This window comes from Corvus moneduloides, chromosome 3, assembly GCF_009650955.1.
Source record: "Corvus moneduloides isolate bCorMon1 chromosome 3, bCorMon1.pri, whole genome shotgun sequence".
NCBI lineage: Eukaryota > Metazoa > Chordata > Aves > Passeriformes > Corvidae > Corvus > Corvus moneduloides.
This window is the reverse complement of record NC_045478.1, coordinates 64463464-64483872: the sequence shown is the minus strand read 5'-3', so window position 1 is coordinate 64483872 and position 20409 is coordinate 64463464. Positions and strand designations below refer to the sequence as shown.

The window sequence follows — 20409 nt, the reverse complement described above, 5'->3', positions numbered from 1 at the left end:
AAAGCTCAGCAACATTTGGGCTCAATGGTTGGAAAAAAGGCCTTCTTTTAAATGATCTTGTTTGCATAAGGTTGAGACATCTCTCCAACACTCAATTAGATCCATTAGCTTATGTAAATGCAAAACATAACCATATCTGCTGCTGGAATTGCTTTTGCTGCAAGTGCAGACTAGACAAATCTACACAGAAATTATCAGTCAGATGTTTAATAGTCCAGGCTACATCTCTGCTCAAATGCATTTATAAGATAGCTGTAATAACAAATTAAGGGTACAATTAACAGATTCCTGTCTCAAACAACTAACTGTGAGTAAGACTGTGTGTGAATCAGGGTGAAAAGTGACAATGGGTAACTTGGTACACTATCATATTCGCTTAATAAGGACAACAGGATGAATTAAATTTTCATTATCAGTGGGAGCAGCAGTTTTGATGGAAACTGATCTTACCACGTGACCATTTTACTTGACGACTTTTTAAGAGGTGTATTCTATGGCTTACCAATGCGACCCAACTGACACCCCTAATTGCCCCATCTTCATTACCTGTTGGTCATCTGGAGTCCATATGCCACAGGTGATCTGACTCTCCAAGTTTATTTCTGAAGACCAGTGTCTTTGTCCGCTGACTGAACCGACCAGCACAAATCCATCTCTATAGGAGATAAGTGCCTGAGTCCCATCATGGCTCCATGTAAAGTCGCTTACCTTAACATATCAAAGACAAGAAAATAGATATATGGGCCATGCAGGACTTTTTTACTGTTTTAATAAACAGCAGCAGTGCACAGAATGAGACACGCCAACTATTAGCCCATTCTTGCATATTCCTTTCAATAAAGAAATGTTTCATTTCCTCCTGTGCTTTTTGAAAGGTATAAAGTACCATTCATTGTCCTCTTCATTTGGCCTCTCAGGACCTGATCACTCTTGACTGCAGAGAAAACATGCATACCAACCTGTGCCCCACGATCGTTGACAAGCTCCACTGACCATCTGCCTTCGTATTGTATCCAAACAAATATTCCTCCATCTGCATCGCAGGTTGCTAACTTCTGGAAAGGTTCGTTCCATCTCACCAGCACAACCTTAGAAGATTACAAACAAAAACAGCATTACCAAACCTGCATGTTGTGCTAACAGCTATTTAACAAGAACCAGTTAAACAATACCACCAAACAAATATCACTGCATTTAAACCCTAAAGATGCACAAAATAGCAATTTTCAGCCCAGCATTAGGCACCTCTCAAGAACAGCTGGAATCGTTTTGTCACGGTTGTCAGGAAACACGCAGTCTCTCACCATCAGGCATTTTTGGAAGGCATTGCACACTTTCAATAAAATCATAGGGAACACTGGAGTGCAGGACTCCATTAGAGAAGCCACAAACAGGAAGCTCTGCACAGATTATTCAACACTCCCTCAAATGATTCCCCCACTGTAATCTCAGAGACTGTCAGACTCTTCATCAAATCATCACCTCTTGCTGACTTCAAATAAAGTAGCATGCTCTGCACACAATTTAAATACTCAGATTGAATACTCATATTCAAAATAACCCCTGAGAAGAAATTTCATAGGAAAGTTGCTTTGCTACTGAGTGCAAAAGGAATACAAAGCAGCTTCAGGCTCTTCTTTCCACATTAGAGCTATCTGGGCTTTTCTAGAGAATCTAATCAAGTCTAAACCTACCAAATTGCTCTTTCATTTTTAATTAATACCACTTTAACAAATACAGTATCTCTTGAGACCTCAGTATAAAACTGAAAAAAGCATGTCATCCTAGTGCCTGAAGCAAAAATTGGCAGCAAAACCATTTACCTTCTGTTAGTGACTTTTTCTTAAAAAACTTTTTTCCCAAATTAGTTTTATTTCAAGAACATGCAGATATATATGGGACCCTTGCATTCACACACAAGTAAATTGCCCCCCAGCTATTTTACTGAGACACAGAGTATGCAAACAAAGTAAACATATATTAAATACTCAATTAGTAGAGTGTTATTTCAACTACTTAATACACACCCAGCTCTAATGATGCTTTTTCATAAAACTAAATAGATAATTAATCATCTGAAAGAGACAGGCAAAATTTTCCTGAAATACATTTTGCTGTTTACAGAGATGGACTGATCCTCCTAAAGATTCCAGTCCTAAGATGAGCTCTAAGTAGACAGACCCTTCCTGCTTCACAAGGAAATCAGCAGTCGTTTTCAGAACTAGGATATAAATATGCATACCTAAAACCTAAACTTGACAGCTGAGGGATGATCTTATACTTATTTAGTGAGTGCTACACTTATGCAGAGTGTCAAGGTCAGAACTTAAGAACACGTCTATCGGTGGACCTCACCAACCCGAAGCATCAACCCTTGAACCACTAAACAACCACAGGAAAACCATTTATTCATTCATATGTAAAAATTATGGGGAGAAGCAAGTATGACAAATCACCTCTCTGTTGTAACACAGCTTAGAAGAATCCCATTTGAGATTTTGCAGAAAACCACTTGCTTTTACTTAACTATAACCTTGCAGCTGCACTCTTAAGTCACCAGTCCTGCTTCCAGTTGGGCAAATTATACCATGCCCCTAGATGGATTATATCAGACAGAACTTTTAAAAAAATTCTTATGTTGGAAGAGCAGTAAATAAAATATTCAATTATAGCAATGCAAGCAGATGCACTTTGTTGGAGGTTTCACTTTGTCCCTTCCACCTAAACAATAATAGCACAGATTTGTCAAAAATTTTTTTCATTTTGGTAAAAATCCAATGCACAGAGCCATAATTTCATCCACCCTGAGGCAAAATGCAATGATGACATAACTGTAGTTGTCAGCAGTGACTAACAACATTATGAAAGAAGTGAAGAAAAACTCAAGGATAACACTGAAAAGTCTTCATCTTTAAAAGCTGGGAGCTGTTAAGGCTAATGATGACTATTAATGAGTAGAAGGTACATATCACCACTAAAAAACAGATCTTTGAACACTTAGACACTGCTCACATTTCTCAGATCATACCAAATCAATTCTGCATCATACCAGAATGAATTGCTAGAAAAAATTTAGGAAGAAAAAGAGAACTAGTTGTTCAAATAACATGAATGCTTTAGCTAACACCATTAAGAGTGCTACTACCTGTCTTAAAATTTCCCTGTTTACTCTGTCAAAGATTTGAGATAAACATACAATTTTATAGATTAGACATACAAATTGACTTTGTAATACGAATTATGGGCAAAGTGACAACAGTTACTTTGTTGTGTTTTGTTTCTTTTCTATTTTAAACAGGAATCTTGTTAAAAGTTGAAAATTTTAATTCAAATTATGTACAACCTATCTTTTGTTTAGATTTGATAAAACATCCAAGGGTACATTTGAATGTAAACAAGATTAACTAGAGCCTCCATCCATCTCAATTAGATACAAATTAGTAACTTCCAAAATAAACTTATTGCTTGTAAATCAGAAATGAAAGTGAGACAATGATTTTTATATGCCTTCTGATAATAGCCTCATATGGAAGCAGATTTGTAATTTGAAAATTCAACTCATTTAAACACAGAGCAATTGTTGTTATTTTATGAGGTCATTTTAAAGATGCTGCCATAATTTACATTTCACATCTGACTACAGGACCTGAGTCCACAACTGCTTTCAGTAATTCCAATTCAATTTTAGACACTTAAGATGCTGAAGAAGAGATAAAGAAAGGAAAGATTGCCCTAAGTATTAAGATGACTTTTGGCTTTTATGTTGGCTCAAATGTAAAGCATATGAAAACATGGCCCATTGACAGCACACTTAAATAACGCATAAGGGGAATTTTACTGCTAACCCATAAATGCAAAGATATCATTACTTTTACTAACAGCTTCAACTCACAGAGGACCCATTTTTACTTCTGCCTTTATGGTTCTCTGCTTTCTACCTAGCATATTCACACAAGTACTGAAGGTCTGAACTGTTTTATCTTGTATTCAAAAGAGCGAGAATGTTGGTGCACGAAAATAAGTTGTCTGTGGGTCATCTGTGGTCCACACAGCCTCTCTGTATTGGCTAATTATTTTTGCTCATTGGCTGGTTGATTGGTTGGTTGGTTGTGGTTTTTTTTAATTCTATAAAAAATACAAATTTTGGTCGTTCTGCATCACAGGTGTTAATCAGCTTCTAAACCACTATCTTACACGGGATGTGATCTCCCATGAATAACACTTCAAGGAATTCCTGGCCTGAGATGTACATTGTGTTAAGTACAATGTAAAGGCCAACATATTTCCCCTAAACAAGATGCTTTCCACAAAGTTCAGTGAGATATTGAGTCAATCTTACGCTTTCTTTGAGCTCCTTTTTATAAAAGGAACAGTGGCAAAAAAATTTGTCTCAAAAGTGCAGCATTCAGAACCTTCAATATCTCTGGCCTAATTGCCAAATTGATTTTTAGGAATTTAATTAATCCTAAAGGTGCTAGAAACTCTACCCAAGAACTCATTGCATACTTTACTGCTGCTAACAATGTTATTATCTATTAAGATTTTAGACAAGAAATTTTGAGTAACTGCAATTTTGGAGTAGCAAATGTGTGATTTAAAGTAAATGTGATCTTTTCCCAAGAGAAACCAGGTCTGGTAATCTAAATTTATTACACTCTATTGACACTTTTATTAATTGTTTCTTATTTTCTAACACAACACAAGACCACTAAAATCCAAAGCATTCTGAGAGCTTTTGTTATTCTTATTTTCATCACAGTTTTTGAAGGAGATGACTGAAAATATGACACCAATCAGTTTTGCAAGAGCAGAAGTCCTTAATCTAGAACACCATACAACAGTCATTACTGAAATCTTATTTCTGTACATACAGTACATAATTGCTAGAGAAGCAAAGGACAAACATCTACAAAAAAATAAAAGGGGTAAGTAACTAGGGCAATTAGTTCCTAGAGCTCCTTACCAAATTTAGATAGATTTTATTATGGATATACTGTAGTGAGTCACAGTGACTCATCTTTTTTAAATCTCTGATCCTCCATCCGTTTTACTGGGGAAAGGCATATGCTCTAAAGATAGAGGTCTTCTCCAGCATCCATTTTCACATATGCTATGGAGATGTGCTTGCAGATGGACCGTCACAGCAATAGAGAGCAGAGAATGCTCCATGCCACTGTTTGATTACAGCACAATTTGCTACACCTGAAGAGCCACATTCCTGTATCTGGCACGAGCATTTCTGCATTTACAGTGAAGTTGACATCTTTGCAGGGTGCACAGGATGTGATGCATTATAACTCCATTGAGCATATGGAATAGCTGGCCTTTCCCTCCCCAGATAAATCATAGTACATTTCTAATGCTATTGAAAGTGCTGAAATAGCTCCACCTTCCAAGCAGTGACAGCAAAAGACCTAACTGTTCCCAGGACAGAATAACAAAAGAGATTAGGCTATTGCCTACAGTAGCAGAGTACAGGACTCACTCTAGCCAAAGGCTTTTTTCAATCCTATGCTTTTAGGAAAGTACTCAACTTTTTAAAGGAACTTACAAAGGTTAAAAGAAAGCCTTAGCAAAAGGGACTGGACAATCTACTGAGAAGCACTGAGCATCACCTATTTGCTCTATCAAGTGGTCCTATTATGCAGCTCCCTGATAAATACATTGATCTTTACTCATGGTTACAAGTATAAATATGTGCATACAGTAGGTGCAACACACTGGTACACATTACAGTTTATTAATTACAGGCCACAGAGCTGAAGAAATGTGTAAGTATATCTATCAAAGAAAAAAGATGGGTGTGCAATGGGGAACAGAAATGAAACACTGAAGTACAAAAACCAGAGAAAACAATGACCACCTCTCCATGCTACTGTATTTCAGTGCCTCTCCCTCCATAGTACAGAGAAATACAGATACACATATATACATGTACGTGTATGTACATTACAAACATATAACATGGGTATGCACACGAATACACATCCCTATCAAATCCTTGAGGAACCTGTGCCAACTCTGTACATTCATTAGTTAACTAATTGACGTAGTTCACTGACGTGGATTTTTGCAACTAAAATATAATTTAAGAGTTAGAACAGGCACCCAGAATAAGCAGCAGAATTGTAGGTAATGAGCTATTGCTTCTCATATACTTTACTTATAACCAATATTTAGTTCTAAATGGTTCTGCATATGTTTAGTTCAATGATATTTAACTCTTTTAAATATTAGTATTTTTTAAAATAAAGGTTATCTAAGTTTTCTCTCTCCTAATTTCTCATGCTGCAGATTGCTTGCAATTGTTCTTACTTTCACCTTCACTTTTGAACTTTATTTCTTGCCATTACAATGATGTCAGGATAATTCTCTCCATTCAAACGAATTCAATCACACAAAGAGCATCATGTAAGTATTTTTCCTACTAATAATACTAGACAAAAAAGCAGCACATGCGGTAGACAGCAAGCTGGCATCACCCATCTTTCCTACCCTCCTTGTCTTCTATTGCATTGGCTAATGATACACTCCCTATCTCTCCCACACCTGCAGAGCTCTGATTTTTTGTTTCCAGTGACACTACACCCAGATGAAGTGCTTCGTTTGCATGTGGAGCTGTCACTTTCCTAGGTATGATACGCATCAAGGAATTATTATTACTAAGAAGAAACTACTACTATTAATAACAAACATCATGCTGCAGCTAAAGAATGGCAAATCTTTAATAGCATTTACATTTCTTGAGAAAAACTGCCATTCACAATAGGGGCTGCAGGTTACAGAGGGGGTAAATGAATGACAAATGAGTTCTGGGAGACAGAAACACCATCCAAATTCTTCATGTTTCTCTAGTCTAAAAAATTAAAAGTGAGCTCTCCTCCTAGAAGGGCTGGAGCAGCTTCCAGATATCTGAGGGACAGATGTCATATAATATCCCCATCCCTGCCTCAGGACAAGCTGTGGTCAGTGGTGCTGTGCACCGAGGGCACGGCAGCTGCTCACAGCCCCCGGGGGTTCGGCTGCTGCCACCGGCACAGCTTTCCACTGCCACTCGTACATCCTTTATCCCAGGATCCTACATTTTCATTGAAAGAAGTGTATTATTCTGCAGCTGCTGTCATCTTGCTTTTTCTGCTCTTTGAAAAGGAGTGTCGACTTTTTTTTTTTTCCTTTAAGCTTATAGTGTGATTTCACGGTATAACACTGTCAATAAGCTAAGCACGTCACCTGGGGACCCAGCCTTGTGCTAATTGAAACAGAGGTAAGCCTGCACCAGCAATAAAGTGCTGACCTTAACAGAGATGAAAGGTCCAGGTCCAACTCTGTACCTTCTTCTGACTGCAGACTTCTCTGTCGCTTTCATGGGAAACCCAACTCCTAATCCATAACTCAAACCTCGGGTGAGGCTCTGAAGTTAAGGACAATGTAGGGATACATTAGAAGCTCTGTGCCGTTTTGTTGGATACACTTGCTCTAATTTTTTCCCCCTTTCTCCTTGGTGTTTGTTTTCATAATGCTCAGGGCACACATCAGGCTGACAAAGACTCAGATCACCTGTGCAGCTGCAGAAAGAGAAAAGGCAGGCAGGAGCAGTACAGCTCACCAGCAATAACCCTCTGAGTATGTACAGGGGAGGTATCCATTCTCCCAGTGCTCACTTTGTGTGTGAGTGGCTGGTACCCTCTGCAAGTAACACTGTTGCTCACCCACTGGGAAGAATGTTGATGCTCCCCAGCAAGTTTTGTTTATTTGCTTTGCAGTTGAATGACAAACATGCCTATTTTTAACAGGTATCTTGAGGCTGGCAGCCAACCCACCATATATACCGATTTTTGAAAGGTATCATGCGGTTGGCATCCAATCCCCAATGGATGCCAGTCTAAAAGCTTGAGGAAATTATTTTGGCAAATAGACAATGGCAAAAGAAGTTCTTTTGAGAGCTACTTTGAGGAAGGAATGCCTTTAGTGTAAGATGTTGTCTTAAAAATACCTAGACTGTCAACATCTCACTGAATATATTTAGGGACCTTGATAGTAAACTGCCAAGATGAGAACTCAGAAAGGCTCTTAATCTTTACAAATCTCCTTACTTTCCCTAAGTGATACACTTCATTTTAAGAAATACACCCTCAAAGTCTATTAGTCCCAAGGATTTGCCACATAACCATTTTATTTGTTCACAGAACACAAAATGTGTTACTGCCTACTTTAGAGGAAAACACCCCCAAGACTCCTCACAGGTACCAGACAAGAAGTATAATGCTCCTATGAATAAAGTGGCTCGCAGTTCTAAAGGAATTACTCTTTTCACTTTGGACTCACCACATTTAATTGTGGCTTCAAAGAACCACAGTTGTGGGGGACAAAAAAAAAAAAAAAAACAATAACAACACACCAACAGAAATTAGCTGTATCCAAAGTATATCCCATCCATATGTTTGGGCAGCAGAAGATTTTACAGGTCAGAACAGAAAGTTGCAGGTGAGAGAGGAATAAGAGGTGATATGAGTCTAACATGGATGGGAAGATGTTGGTATCTAGCTACTGGTTCTCATCTGAATAAGTTTGTTAACTACTCCTTCAAGGGCTATTAAAGAAAATAGTTGGTTATAATCTGAAGGAAAATAATTAAGGCATGAAAAAATTAAGACTTAATCACCCATATGCACAAGATAGCTGCACACTATTATGTTCTTGGAAGGGAAATTTGTGGAGGTCTACTCATCTCCCACCTTGCACACAACAGTGTGACAGTGAGGTCTATGGTGTGCTTTTGACTCCTTTCCCTTCACAAGGATTCTCAAGTCCCAAAAGCTCTTTCACAGAAAAGACAGCTGTTTCCACAGAAAAATAATTTTAAAGTTATGCCACACTCACTTCATCGAGGGAAATTCCTTTATAGCATGCACATTACCACCACTGTCTCTTGTCAGTGGTCATCCTGTACTTAGGCTGTAAGACACTTCTGTTTAATTGCCCATACATACACCCTATAAATGCAGGGGCAAGTCCAACTGAAATAAAAATAAATCAAAACTGAATGTTGGTCGCCTTCCTTTGTAAGAAAAAAGATTTCACTTTGTTGTAGTTTCCATACAGATAAAACACTGTAATAAAGAAAGGAGAGACAACTATTCTAGCTAAAGATGAACAACCATTTTGCTATAAGATCAAAATATCAATAACAGTATAGTTCCCCCTTTCTAGCAAATCACTGATGAGCACCATTAGGAAAGGCTCCTTCCTGTTAAAAATAAGACACATGCAATAACTGTGCTGAGCTGGAAGTTCCTTGGGTTTGAGCATCTATGGTGGAGTATTTTCCCACAAGAAAAAAAAGCAGTAGATTTAAAATCTCTGGTATTTAGTCTACATTAAACTAAAAGTACATGAGCTTAATGCTCATTTCACTAACATCTGACAAAACTAATAAATGGGGACCATTTCAAAAACCTCCACGTTTACATTCACTTTTGGACTGTGTATGAGAAGCTCATTGTAGATGAACCTCATGCTTTAAGAACAAAAATAACACTCTTTGACATCCATCAATGCATCATCAGCGCTGTACGAATTCAGAGACCATGTACATCTTCATTAGAAGTTTTGAGGGGGAAAAAGTCCAACAAAACACCCCAAATGTAAAACAGATTTAAAATACCTTGTGTCATTTTTCACCTGAGAGAAAAATATTGGATGCAGAGATACAGAAACCCTGTAACAGAATCTGTGGCTTTTCTTGTCTCTCTTCCTCTTTAAAATATCCAAAATTAAGGAACACGAAGAGATTACATTAAAAAACCCCAACACCACCCCCTAAATAAAACCCAACAAAACTAAAGAAAAAAACCCACCACCAACAAAACAACAGAACAAAGCAGAGGAGACAATAAACACTACTGAAAACCATTCCAACTCAGAATAACTAGCTCTACTTCGCTTTCTAACAGCAGCTAATTAGGAATTCCTATACTATCTTTCCACCTTGTAAATGGTATCTTGTTCAGGAATGTATTGCTGGAAAAAGCCAGTGAAGTGACTGACAGACACACTCTCCCTTATACTCAATCTTCCCAATTTGGTGGCTAAAAATTCCTGATCAAGTGTTCATACAATAGCGAAATATAATTGTATAACTTTACATGCATATATTAATCACAAAAAAAAATACTCAAGGAAAAAAACCCCTACTAGGATATTTAAAAAGAAAACTCTTAAAAACGTAATATAAATTCTGTTATATAAAACTGTGCTAGTTAACAAGAGGAAGGAGGTAACAAAAGTTCTTCACTTTCTGGAGTCTATTCTGAGAAGTGCCAGAAAAATAATGGTGTCTCACGACCACACACAGAGGCTCTGCCCATATCAAATATACTAAGTCTGTCTATCTCAAATATAGCAAGGTGACAGATCATTTTTTGCTCATCAGATATTCAAACTCATACAGCACAGCAATTAAGTAACATTATTCCAGGGTTCTGACCATCATCATTAGCATTCATGGTGGAGAGTTTATTATCAGAAGCTGACCAGTGACTTTCTTCATGATTTTACAGGTTAGACTATAATTTAGCTTGAACCTGCTTAGCTGAAATCACTGTGAAAGGTCCACCAAACAAGTCTTAGATAGAACCTGACTGCAGCACAAAATCTATGCAATCCCTCTCTAAGGAGATGAATTTCACCCTTTAAGAGATACAGTAAAAACTTCATTTTTGCCAGCAATGTAAACAGAAAAGACCTTAAAATTCACAAGGAAAGTGTCAGAGAGTGTTGTCCAAGCATGATTATTTCTCTAAGAGATACAATACTTCAACCCTAATTATTTTTTTCAAACATGAGGAACTAAAAATAATCCGAGCTTCAGTAGAAGCACAGATCAGATCTTCAAATCTGTTATGATCTCCCAGGTGATAATAGCTGTGCACTAATGTAATTAAGCTGAGTTATAAGGCAGATTGGAGACAGATGGTACAGCTGGGCACTTCACTGCTGAAGTGGGACTACTTTGCTATCTGAAATACCCAACTATTGTCATCCCAATCATCAAGTCCAACCATATGACCCTCTGTGTGAGTTACACACCGTTGTAGAACATTTCTGTCCACCAGAGGAATACTGGTGACCTTAAATTAGTCACAGATACTGAGAAAAGAAAGCATTTATATAATTTTTACTGGACTGCCTGGACTGTCTTTGTTTGACTCACAGAGACTGTGCATCCCTAATCCTTTTGTGAGATTGAGGAAATTTCACCACATTATTTTGCAAAGGTAGGACACCTGCTTTAACTTCCAGCACAAGGCCACCACCTGAACCCCCATCTGCTGGCTGCTCCAGTGGGGTCACTCATACAATGTTCAGCTAGTGGCATCCAGGACAGCTATTGAAGGCACTGTGTACTTGCTGAGATGGACGTAGAAAACAAAGCAGAAAACGAAATAATGTCTACTTCCAGGAAGGACAATGCAAGGGAAGAAGCAGTCAGTAAAACAGGGATTGCAGATAGGGCAGGACAGCCACTGAGCACCTGCACCTTTCAGGACAGAAAAGTACAAAAAGGAGAACTAAATTAACAATACAATAACTAAAAATCCCCAATATTTTACATGCAAGACATTCAGCTTAGCATATTAGAATAAATAAGACAACAGATACCTACCAAGAACTATTTTGTTAATATAGATACACACATATTACCCCCATGGAGGTTCTGATTCAGGGTTGAGACACACTGGCCCACTTAATTTGCAGTATTATGATACAAACTTCTGACAATGTGAATACCAGATAAAGAAATGCCATACTCTAAGAAATGCCAAATAGCAGATTTTGAAAATGCCATCCTTGCTTTGGCTGGCCTGCAATTCTGCACAGAGTGTTTTCAGAGCAAACCTCTGTAAGAAGTCTTATCTACATTTGCTATTTCTCCATTAAATAAAAACTGTATCATGATGCAGCTGGCCAAGTGACCCATAATTTCACTTGTCTGACTTCCCAGAGAACACAAGGGAGCTATCAATACAGGGCTGAATTAGTTACTCCGACAGAAGGATAGTAACAGGCAAAGTGGACAACTCCAGAAAGCACAAATCACTGTTATTGTTTTTTACCACTGTGGCACACAGAAGTCTCAACTAAAACTGACCCCCATGTTGTTGGAACTGCACATCTTATGATCAAATACAGCCTTTAGAGTTTTTAGGCTTGAAGACAAAGCAAAAACCCAGCTAGGCAAGCTCTGCAGGGAAGGTTTGCTCTACACAACTGTAAAATGACTGTATTACCCTCAAGAGGGGCAAACTATAGGTTAGGAATGTAATCCCTGGGCACCCCTATGGGATATAAGGGTCACCATGAGACTATCAGATTGCTAGCGGTAAGGGTGATGGGTAACACACATCTAACTAAGGACAATACTAGACCTTATCTAATGCAAATATTAACAAATGTATTGATTGCCAGTGGTTCAGAAAGCAGGAACTGAGGTAAAACTGACTTGCTTCTCAAAGACCAAAGAGAAACAATATTCAACCTTTAACAACCCTACCAGCATGTGAACCACAGACTAGAGATGGAAGTTGTCTGATCTGTATCCAAGAGCATGAGCCAGCTAGCTTATATGCACTGCATCACTAGAAAGTAATTTTTCTAGTCTAGTTTATCCTTTGCTTCACCCAAAAAAAGAGAGGAAAAGCAGTAAGTAGAAACATTTCTGTTCTTTTTTTCCCCCTCAGTAAAATCCTTAAGAAAATTTTATCAGGCAAAATGAGCAGATGTTTTCTATCCCAAGTCACTTGCTTGCCAACCAGCATATGGAATATTTAATGTTTAAAATACATTGTTATGGTCATAATTAGTGGCACAGGGTCTAGTTGGAGGCTTGTCACTAGCAGTTTCCCCCAAGGTTCAATACTGGGCCCAGTGTTGTTTAACTTATTCATGAGTGACTTGGACAAAGGGACAGATGCCTCTTGGAGATTTCACTGACACACAAAGCTGGGAGGAGTGACTGATACTCCAGAGTGCTGTGCAGCCCTTCAGAAGGACCTCAACAGGCTGGAGAGAGAGGCAGAGAAGAACTCTCTGAAGTTCAGCAAAGGCCAACACAGGGTCCTGCCCTGGGGAAGAATAACCCCAGGCACCAGCACAGGCTGGGGGTGACCTGCTGGGAAGCAGCTCTGCAGAGAAGGACCTGGGCGGACACCAAGCTGTCCATGAGCCAGCAGTGTGTCCTGGTGGCCAAGAAGGCCAATGGCATCCTAGGTGCATTAGGAAGAGCACTGCCAGCAGGTCTCTGACTGTACCAGTCCAATGAAGTTCAAATTTAAAAGCAGAAAAAACTGACCCCTTATCAAGCATCCACAGCATTACTTCAGACTGGGCTGGAGAAAATACTTGCCTTCCTTCTATGCATGACTTTGATTTCTTTATGATTTACAGGTTTTAAAGTAAGCTTTATCCTTTTTAAAAGAGTTTTAAAGCATGGAAAGCAATCCAAGTTTTGAGATACTATATTAGAGGCAAGAAAAATTTAAAAATCCATACTGGCAAAGTAGTCATGCAAAGGGTCAGCAAGTACTGGAATGACATGAAAAAACAAGGAAGGCATGATATTAAATGTTACTGTAAGAAATAGGATGATGTTCAGGAAGCTGTATTTGAGGTTAAATATCAAGCAAAGCTTTCAGCAAATGAAAGGAATAGTTGAACAGTCTTCTAAAGGAAAAGGTGGAATGAAGCCAACCTTTGGAAACACTTCACACGAATTTTCACATAGTGTAAGAAGGTATATTGCAGGAATTTTTTTTAACTGACATGTGGTTATTGCAGTTCAGTAGTTCCGTTATTAAAACATTGTTTTCTTATTCATTAACTGAGAGTTAAGAAAAATAATTGTGTTTTATTAATGAACATAAATTATTTTAATTTTCTAATGTTTTTACAGAACAGTATCACTTTAAAGCTCATTTCAGTGCTGAAGTGTTGCACATGTATGGACTAAAGATGTATTATTTTAGGGTAAGTATGTGATAAAAAGAAAGTCCTATTCTATACAGCATATAAAACAGTCCTATTCTATGCAGGAGGGTAAAGAGCAATGATCTGTGTCTTTATATAACTATGACTAAATCACATTTTTGTGTCTGTCTACAGTCTTGGGGTATAGGTGCTGGCTGTCTAGATGGTCTGACACCTATTTTCATGTCTGCAAGCAGTAAGTCATTTCAGTAAGTTTTGCTCTGTGCATGCTCTTGTTACACTTTGAAATGTTAATCTGCTTACATTTCCAGAGCACATTTCCCACAGAGCAACAGAGTGGAACAGTCCAGAAAACATAACTTTCTCAGAAACCTTTAATAATTAGAGCAGTAACACCACTAGCATGATGATCAAACAGCTCTACTTGGAAATTGTTTGTTCATATCAAGCAGCTAGCGGTCTTGGGAGGCAGGCTAATTGTATGGGTGGTTCTGAGTGCGTCATATCAAAACAGAGAAATCAGAGGGTCGCCCTCTCTCCAAAAAAAGCATAATGGAATGTTAGAGCCACAGATCAAAAGCATGGAATCAACACTGGGACCCTAGATCCAACAGAAAGTGATGTTCACCAAAGCTCTTTATGCAGTACCAAAGAGTACTCTGTGTTGGACTCAAGGGTACTACACGGACCATCGAGTACCACAACATTTAGATGCAGGAGTGAAGGAGCCCCAGGAAGCGCACACATGACCAAGCTTAGCTAGGCTAGCACAGGGCAGGAGATGAAGCTGAGTTGAGAAGGCTCCAGCTAAGCATCCCCAAACACATCTGTGTTGGGATCATCTGTGGAGCACAGAGATCCCACAGTCACAGCTCTCACTTACTAGCTTCCTCCACCATCCACTCTTCCCAGCTGGAAGTTGGATATGCAGCTCATGGCAACCACTGTCTCCTGCTTTGTCATCCCAGCCCACCAGCCAGAATTATTTCAGCAAACCTCCACGTCAGCACCAACCACATCCTGGCAGTTATATCCCACTTTGCCATCATTTCTATACAGTAATTCCTTCAAGGTACATTTCTGTAGAAAATACCAACAAAAATGTTGTGCCCACGTACCCATGATGCCAACACTTGACCACTGCTTGGTATGAGCCATGACAGGGGCATCCTGCCTGGCCTGCAGCCACGCTCCCAACCATCCTGATGCTGCATGCATCACTAAATCCCAAATTCAGTATGAGAGGAATGATTTTGCTCCTAACACGCCATTTGCCAAAGCTGACACCTTTGTTGAGCAGGACTGAGCATGATTCAGGGAGCCCTGGGCAGTGCCTCCCTGCAGAGCGAGGGATTGCAGAAGAGGCAGCTACTGAGAAGCCTTCAGTGCCCAGCTTCACATGATCTTGAAATATTAGATTTATCAGTACTAAAAATAAAACCATGTGATGCAGACTCATGCACTGGAGAGTCTGTTGTTAATGCCATGAAAACCCGATAGCTGAGACACTGTAACCATAAGCCAGTCATCTAGAGTTAATAATCTTATTTGCATTTATGACCCAGTTAGTTAACGCTATTTTAACAGAAATCATGCCAGCCTTCTTAATCTTTCTAAGATTCTGTTATTATTACTGCATAGGCATATGCACAATTTATTAGGCATTGATACTTTCAAGTAGGGAGGGTTTTTTCCATACCATTTCACTGATTCCAATCAGCAGGTTTGCGTTATGCTTGCCATTTGAAGGCCAAATATCAGCATTTTCCATTAACATTTTGGAATTACCTTATCTTCTGGCAATTAAGCAGAAATTAGTTTCTTTTTTATGCACATATAGCTCTCCTTTCTCAGGAGGATTTGATTTCCACGGTATTTTCAAACATCTAAATCATGCCTTTGAAATCCGTGTACAACATCATTAATTATTGTTTGGAATATTTTGAATTATCCTAAAATATCATGTCACCTATAAAGAAGCACAGCTCAGAGGATAACTACACCGGCTCCAACTTGAATGTAAGACTGCAGGTACTGTTCCTGGGGAGGTTACTATCAGGTAACATGGCAGGACTACATGAACTGACTGACTGATACCTTGCACATGTCAGAGTCGAATTCATATATAGACAAACATAATTTAATCCAACCAAAATCTCAAGAAAAATGATAAACTGCTCATCACTATGTATTCACATACACATCACGTACTCACATGCATATCCATGAAAACCACGAGCACTGGAACTGCACTGATGAGATGTGCTCTTGCAGGCTAACAAAACCAGTAATTTTCTTAGCTTAGGTTTGCTTATTTCCTTTAACAGTTTAACTGAAGACTTCAGGCAAAGACAACAGTTCCTTACATCATGCCTTCCAGTAAGTGTAAGTGAAATGAACTCCAGAACACAAGTGCAGAAAGCTCTCTTGCTTTAGGGCCTTTTTAAGAGACAAAATCTTTTACTCACACATGTAATGCACATATTACCAAAAAAAGGCAACTCAACACCTTCTACCCAAATTTAAAATCACATCAGTTCCTGACCTCATTACATTTCTGGAATCCCATCCCTGAATGCATCTGTTTAGCCACAGATCTTGGCAACTTCAAGAAACGCTGGGAACAACTCTTACCTGGATTACTCTCTTTCAGTGCCTGAAAAGAGACCACACCGCTCTGAATTCACACACCACTCACACAGGGATGTTCTTTAGCATGTTACTGAGAATCAGAACTAATTTCACACCTTGCATACAACTATCAATGAATTACACCACTAACCTAACAGTTCATGTTAAGAAGGAAGGACAACCAGCAACAGAATATAAAGATATCCCTAGTAGCTAGTCTTAAAAACTCAAGGCTAATACTCCCTTCAGAATTGGTCAACATGGATTATGGCAGCTGTAAATATTTCTGATATCCATTAAAATAACCTTTTTAAAACCTTGTTAAATTCTTCAGCACAGCAACTTACTGCTGTAGTGACTTTCACACTTTAATCACAGATCTGAACGAGAATTTCCTTTCATCAGTTTTGGAATTTGCAACCTTCTGATTTCTTTAAATAGTCACTTACTTCAGTGCTTTAAGAGAAGCAAACAGAAATTTACCCCAATCTACCTTCTCATTACCATTTGCTGGTTTATCCAGTTTTAGCACGCCTCTTCTCTGACTCATCTGCTTTCTAAGGTAAACAGTCACAATTTTCTTCAGTTACTCTCCATGACTGAGATTTCCCCAATTCTTTTTCAGCTTCATCTTGTGTTCCCAGAACTCCCACTAACTCTTGAATGCTATTTTAAGGTGAGACAAGGGCGTTCTTGATATATTGGCTTTTACTTCTGGTAACATTCTCCATGCTGTTCTTTATTACTGTTCCTATTCTTAATGGCCATTCTCAGTGATATGTTTTCAAAATTACCAGGATTTTTTTTATTACTATTGTATTTTTCAAGTCAGCCACATACTGAAAAAGAGCTTGCTATTCTCAGGTCCAGGTCCTTCCTTAATAGAGTTCCCCAAGGGGGTGGTGTAGGACTGACAGCCTCATAGTTCTCCATGCTCAGGGGTCAGACACCATTTAGGCAATTCCCAATTCTGCCTTTCAGCAAGGCTAATGGGGCAGGCAAAATGGCACAACAGTGCTGTTTCACGCCTCTAAGAACAGAACAGTCCCACCAGTCTGAAGTGAGGATCTATCAAGGTACCACCGTTAAAAGATCTAACTGGGTAATGTTAAGAACCTTTTGCTTCTATGTTCAATACAAGTTTTGAGTCATCTTAGTCATATACCATGTTTCTTAATAACCATCTGCAAAGGACAACAAACTTTCTAAAAGCTTTCATGATTTGAATCATATGATTTTCTGTATTCCAAAACATCTTTCTCCCCGTCAGTTTGGCATCATTTCCTTCTGTGCCACCCTGATGGCTGCAAGATGTGAATTGTGACCTGTCAGTAATTATTAGTTCAGCTAATTTGCCAATTACCAGTATAAGCTTACTGGGGTGCAATTCTCTAGATGTTTCCTAGAGCCTTCTAACACATTTATAGTTCCAGATTCTTTTTATGTTATTTCTAATAAGACTGTATATATATTTTGTCCAATACCTCAGCCACCTCATACTTGAGCTCTCAATAAATTTGGACACAAATCTGCAGTGACGATTGGTACTAATAAATAATTTAACATTTCTGCAATATTCTGCTTTCTTGAACTGCTCCCTCTGTGCATAGCAATCCACCCAGCAGGCCCATCAGTTGTCTCACCAACTTACAACTTCTCATTCATTTAAAGCACTCTCTGTTACTTGTTTCTTTTTTTCCTTCAGCTGTGTGCTCCACTGCCAGTATTTTGGCCTTCTGGGGTCCATTTTTATGTGCAGTAGGATTACCTTATGGGCTTACTTTGCTTTGAGAGTCTCAGAGCTACACACCTTCTGAAGACAGTGGTTTTCTTCTCCAGGCGAGGTGCACACAAAAAAGCATCAAGTTACTGGATCCCAGCTGCAGAATCTCAGGGCAGAGGTACAGCCCAGGATCTACTGTGGATGGAAGAATAGTCTCCCCCTTCCCTGCTTCTCTCACTTCTCTCACTTCTACGAGAAAGAATGCTCCTGGCGTTTAAGCCCATGTAAGGGAACACTTGTACTGTAACTTTCTCCCTATTTGTTAGATTTCAAAACACACCAGAAGGTTACAAAGTAATCTCATTTATAGTTTAACACACAAAAGAATTCAAGTATTTTAATGTGGTCTTCAGGAGTAGAATAACAAATATTAACAGTTCAACAGACAAAAACCTGGAAAAGTTTAATATTTTCACACTAAATGTGTACATTTTGGGTCTGAGATGACTTTTGAATGCTTGTGTAAATGAACACTATAGACATTAACTAAGAAACCTAAGACAATAAATGAGATTATTGAGACGGTCTATCTCCTATAGACCTTATCTCCCTTATCCTATAGACCCAGTCTCACCTTCTCATATGAGATGAGGAAAGTTAATAGCTCCACAAGAGATTCAGGCTGAATCACTGTCTTACTCTTTGCCCTACTCATCACATCTACATAGTGTCTATATGTCTGATACTTTAAATATGAAACGTGTCCCCTTGCAGTCTCTAGCAGCCACAGAAGAACGAGTATGATAAAAATACATGTACCAAAAAATAACCAAACAAAAAACAAACAGAAAACCCAAACAAACACAACCCCAACAAAAAACCCTGCCCATGTTGTTTAATCCTTTTGTTCTTCTCAAGCATTACATGGCTTTACATTCTCTGTTACCTCAGCTGAACAGGGGTTTATTAGGCTATGTTGTAACCAGGCCCAAAATAAATAACATTTGACTTGCTTTAACAATACAGGGCATTGGCTTCCCTCACAAGTAACCTGAGTTGACAGGCACAGTATGCAATACTTCTGTTTTCTAAACAACTCTTCAAGTAATTCTTACCGTAGCACTAAACAGAATGAACGGTTCAGCTGTGACACAAGAAATGCATGAAATGGCACAACTTGATGCATATTTTGAACAAAAAGTCGGCACTGTTGAATAGTGCCAGTGCAGCGCTTAGGATCTACACAAATCCTCACAAGAGAGAACTCTTCCAAGTGTCATTCTTTGTGGGAGACTCAGAAAGAGCTGCTGTATAAATGTTCTTCAGTGGGCAAAATTCCCATTTCAGCTGCTTGTTCCCACACCTGGTTCCCATCTTACTGTTCCTTCATTTGTGCCAATGCAGTTGTGTCAGTGGCCACACAGCACACCAGATCGCAGAAAGATTCTCTCACAACTATTATGCTGTTGCTGAACTACAGTGCAGGAAAATAAACTTCTGTAACAAGCTGTGATTCCACAAGGCTGTCCATGGAACTGCATCCACGCCCCTTTGACAGCATGGCAGTGACAGAAGCAGCCTTCCCGTGCAGTAGAGCACATTCATTTGGTGGCAGTGGCCTCTTGTGCCCAACATTGCTCAACTTCTACACTGAGTTTCACATGTCTTGTTAAACCCCAGAGCTGAAGACAGGCTAAGTCCTACAGAGCTCCAAAACCTGGGTGCCTTCTGAGGGAGCTGTCGGTACCTGTGGCCCCAGCCAAGACGAAGCCTGCTGCTGGCGTACGGCCCAGGCTGGAGCACCAAGAACTGGAGAACAAAACCTGAGGAGTCTGTGGTTTGTTTTTACAACACCTGAACACAGAGGTCATCTCTGGCCACCAAAGGCTATTCAAAGCAGCAGGAGGACATAAGTTAAAAGAGAATGATCTGCTCTTCTCATCATGAGGCTGATGCATGCCTCAAGACTGTGCTTTGCTTCCTAACTATAATCTGAGAAAATATTCAGATCATGAGTGAGACTGGTGAATTTTGGGGGATTTTAGCACTTCTATTTTGGGTGCAAAATT

General features: G+C 39.1%; 1 protein-coding gene across 2 annotated transcripts in view; it reads right to left on the bottom strand.

The window, feature by feature from the left end:
- The window catches only part of TULP4 (TUB like protein 4), a 156859-nt gene that overhangs the window by 57086 nt on the left and 79364 nt on the right, over positions 1-20409 (bottom strand). For both annotated transcript variants that reach the window (XM_032101950.1, XM_032101952.1), the window contains exons 3-4: positions 960-1088; positions 547-708 (exon numbers count right to left, since the gene is read on the bottom strand). In XM_032101950.1, the coding sequence (XP_031957841.1) occupies positions 547-708; positions 960-1088 (291 nt within the window). The remainder of the gene's footprint in view (positions 1-546; positions 709-959; positions 1089-20409) is intronic.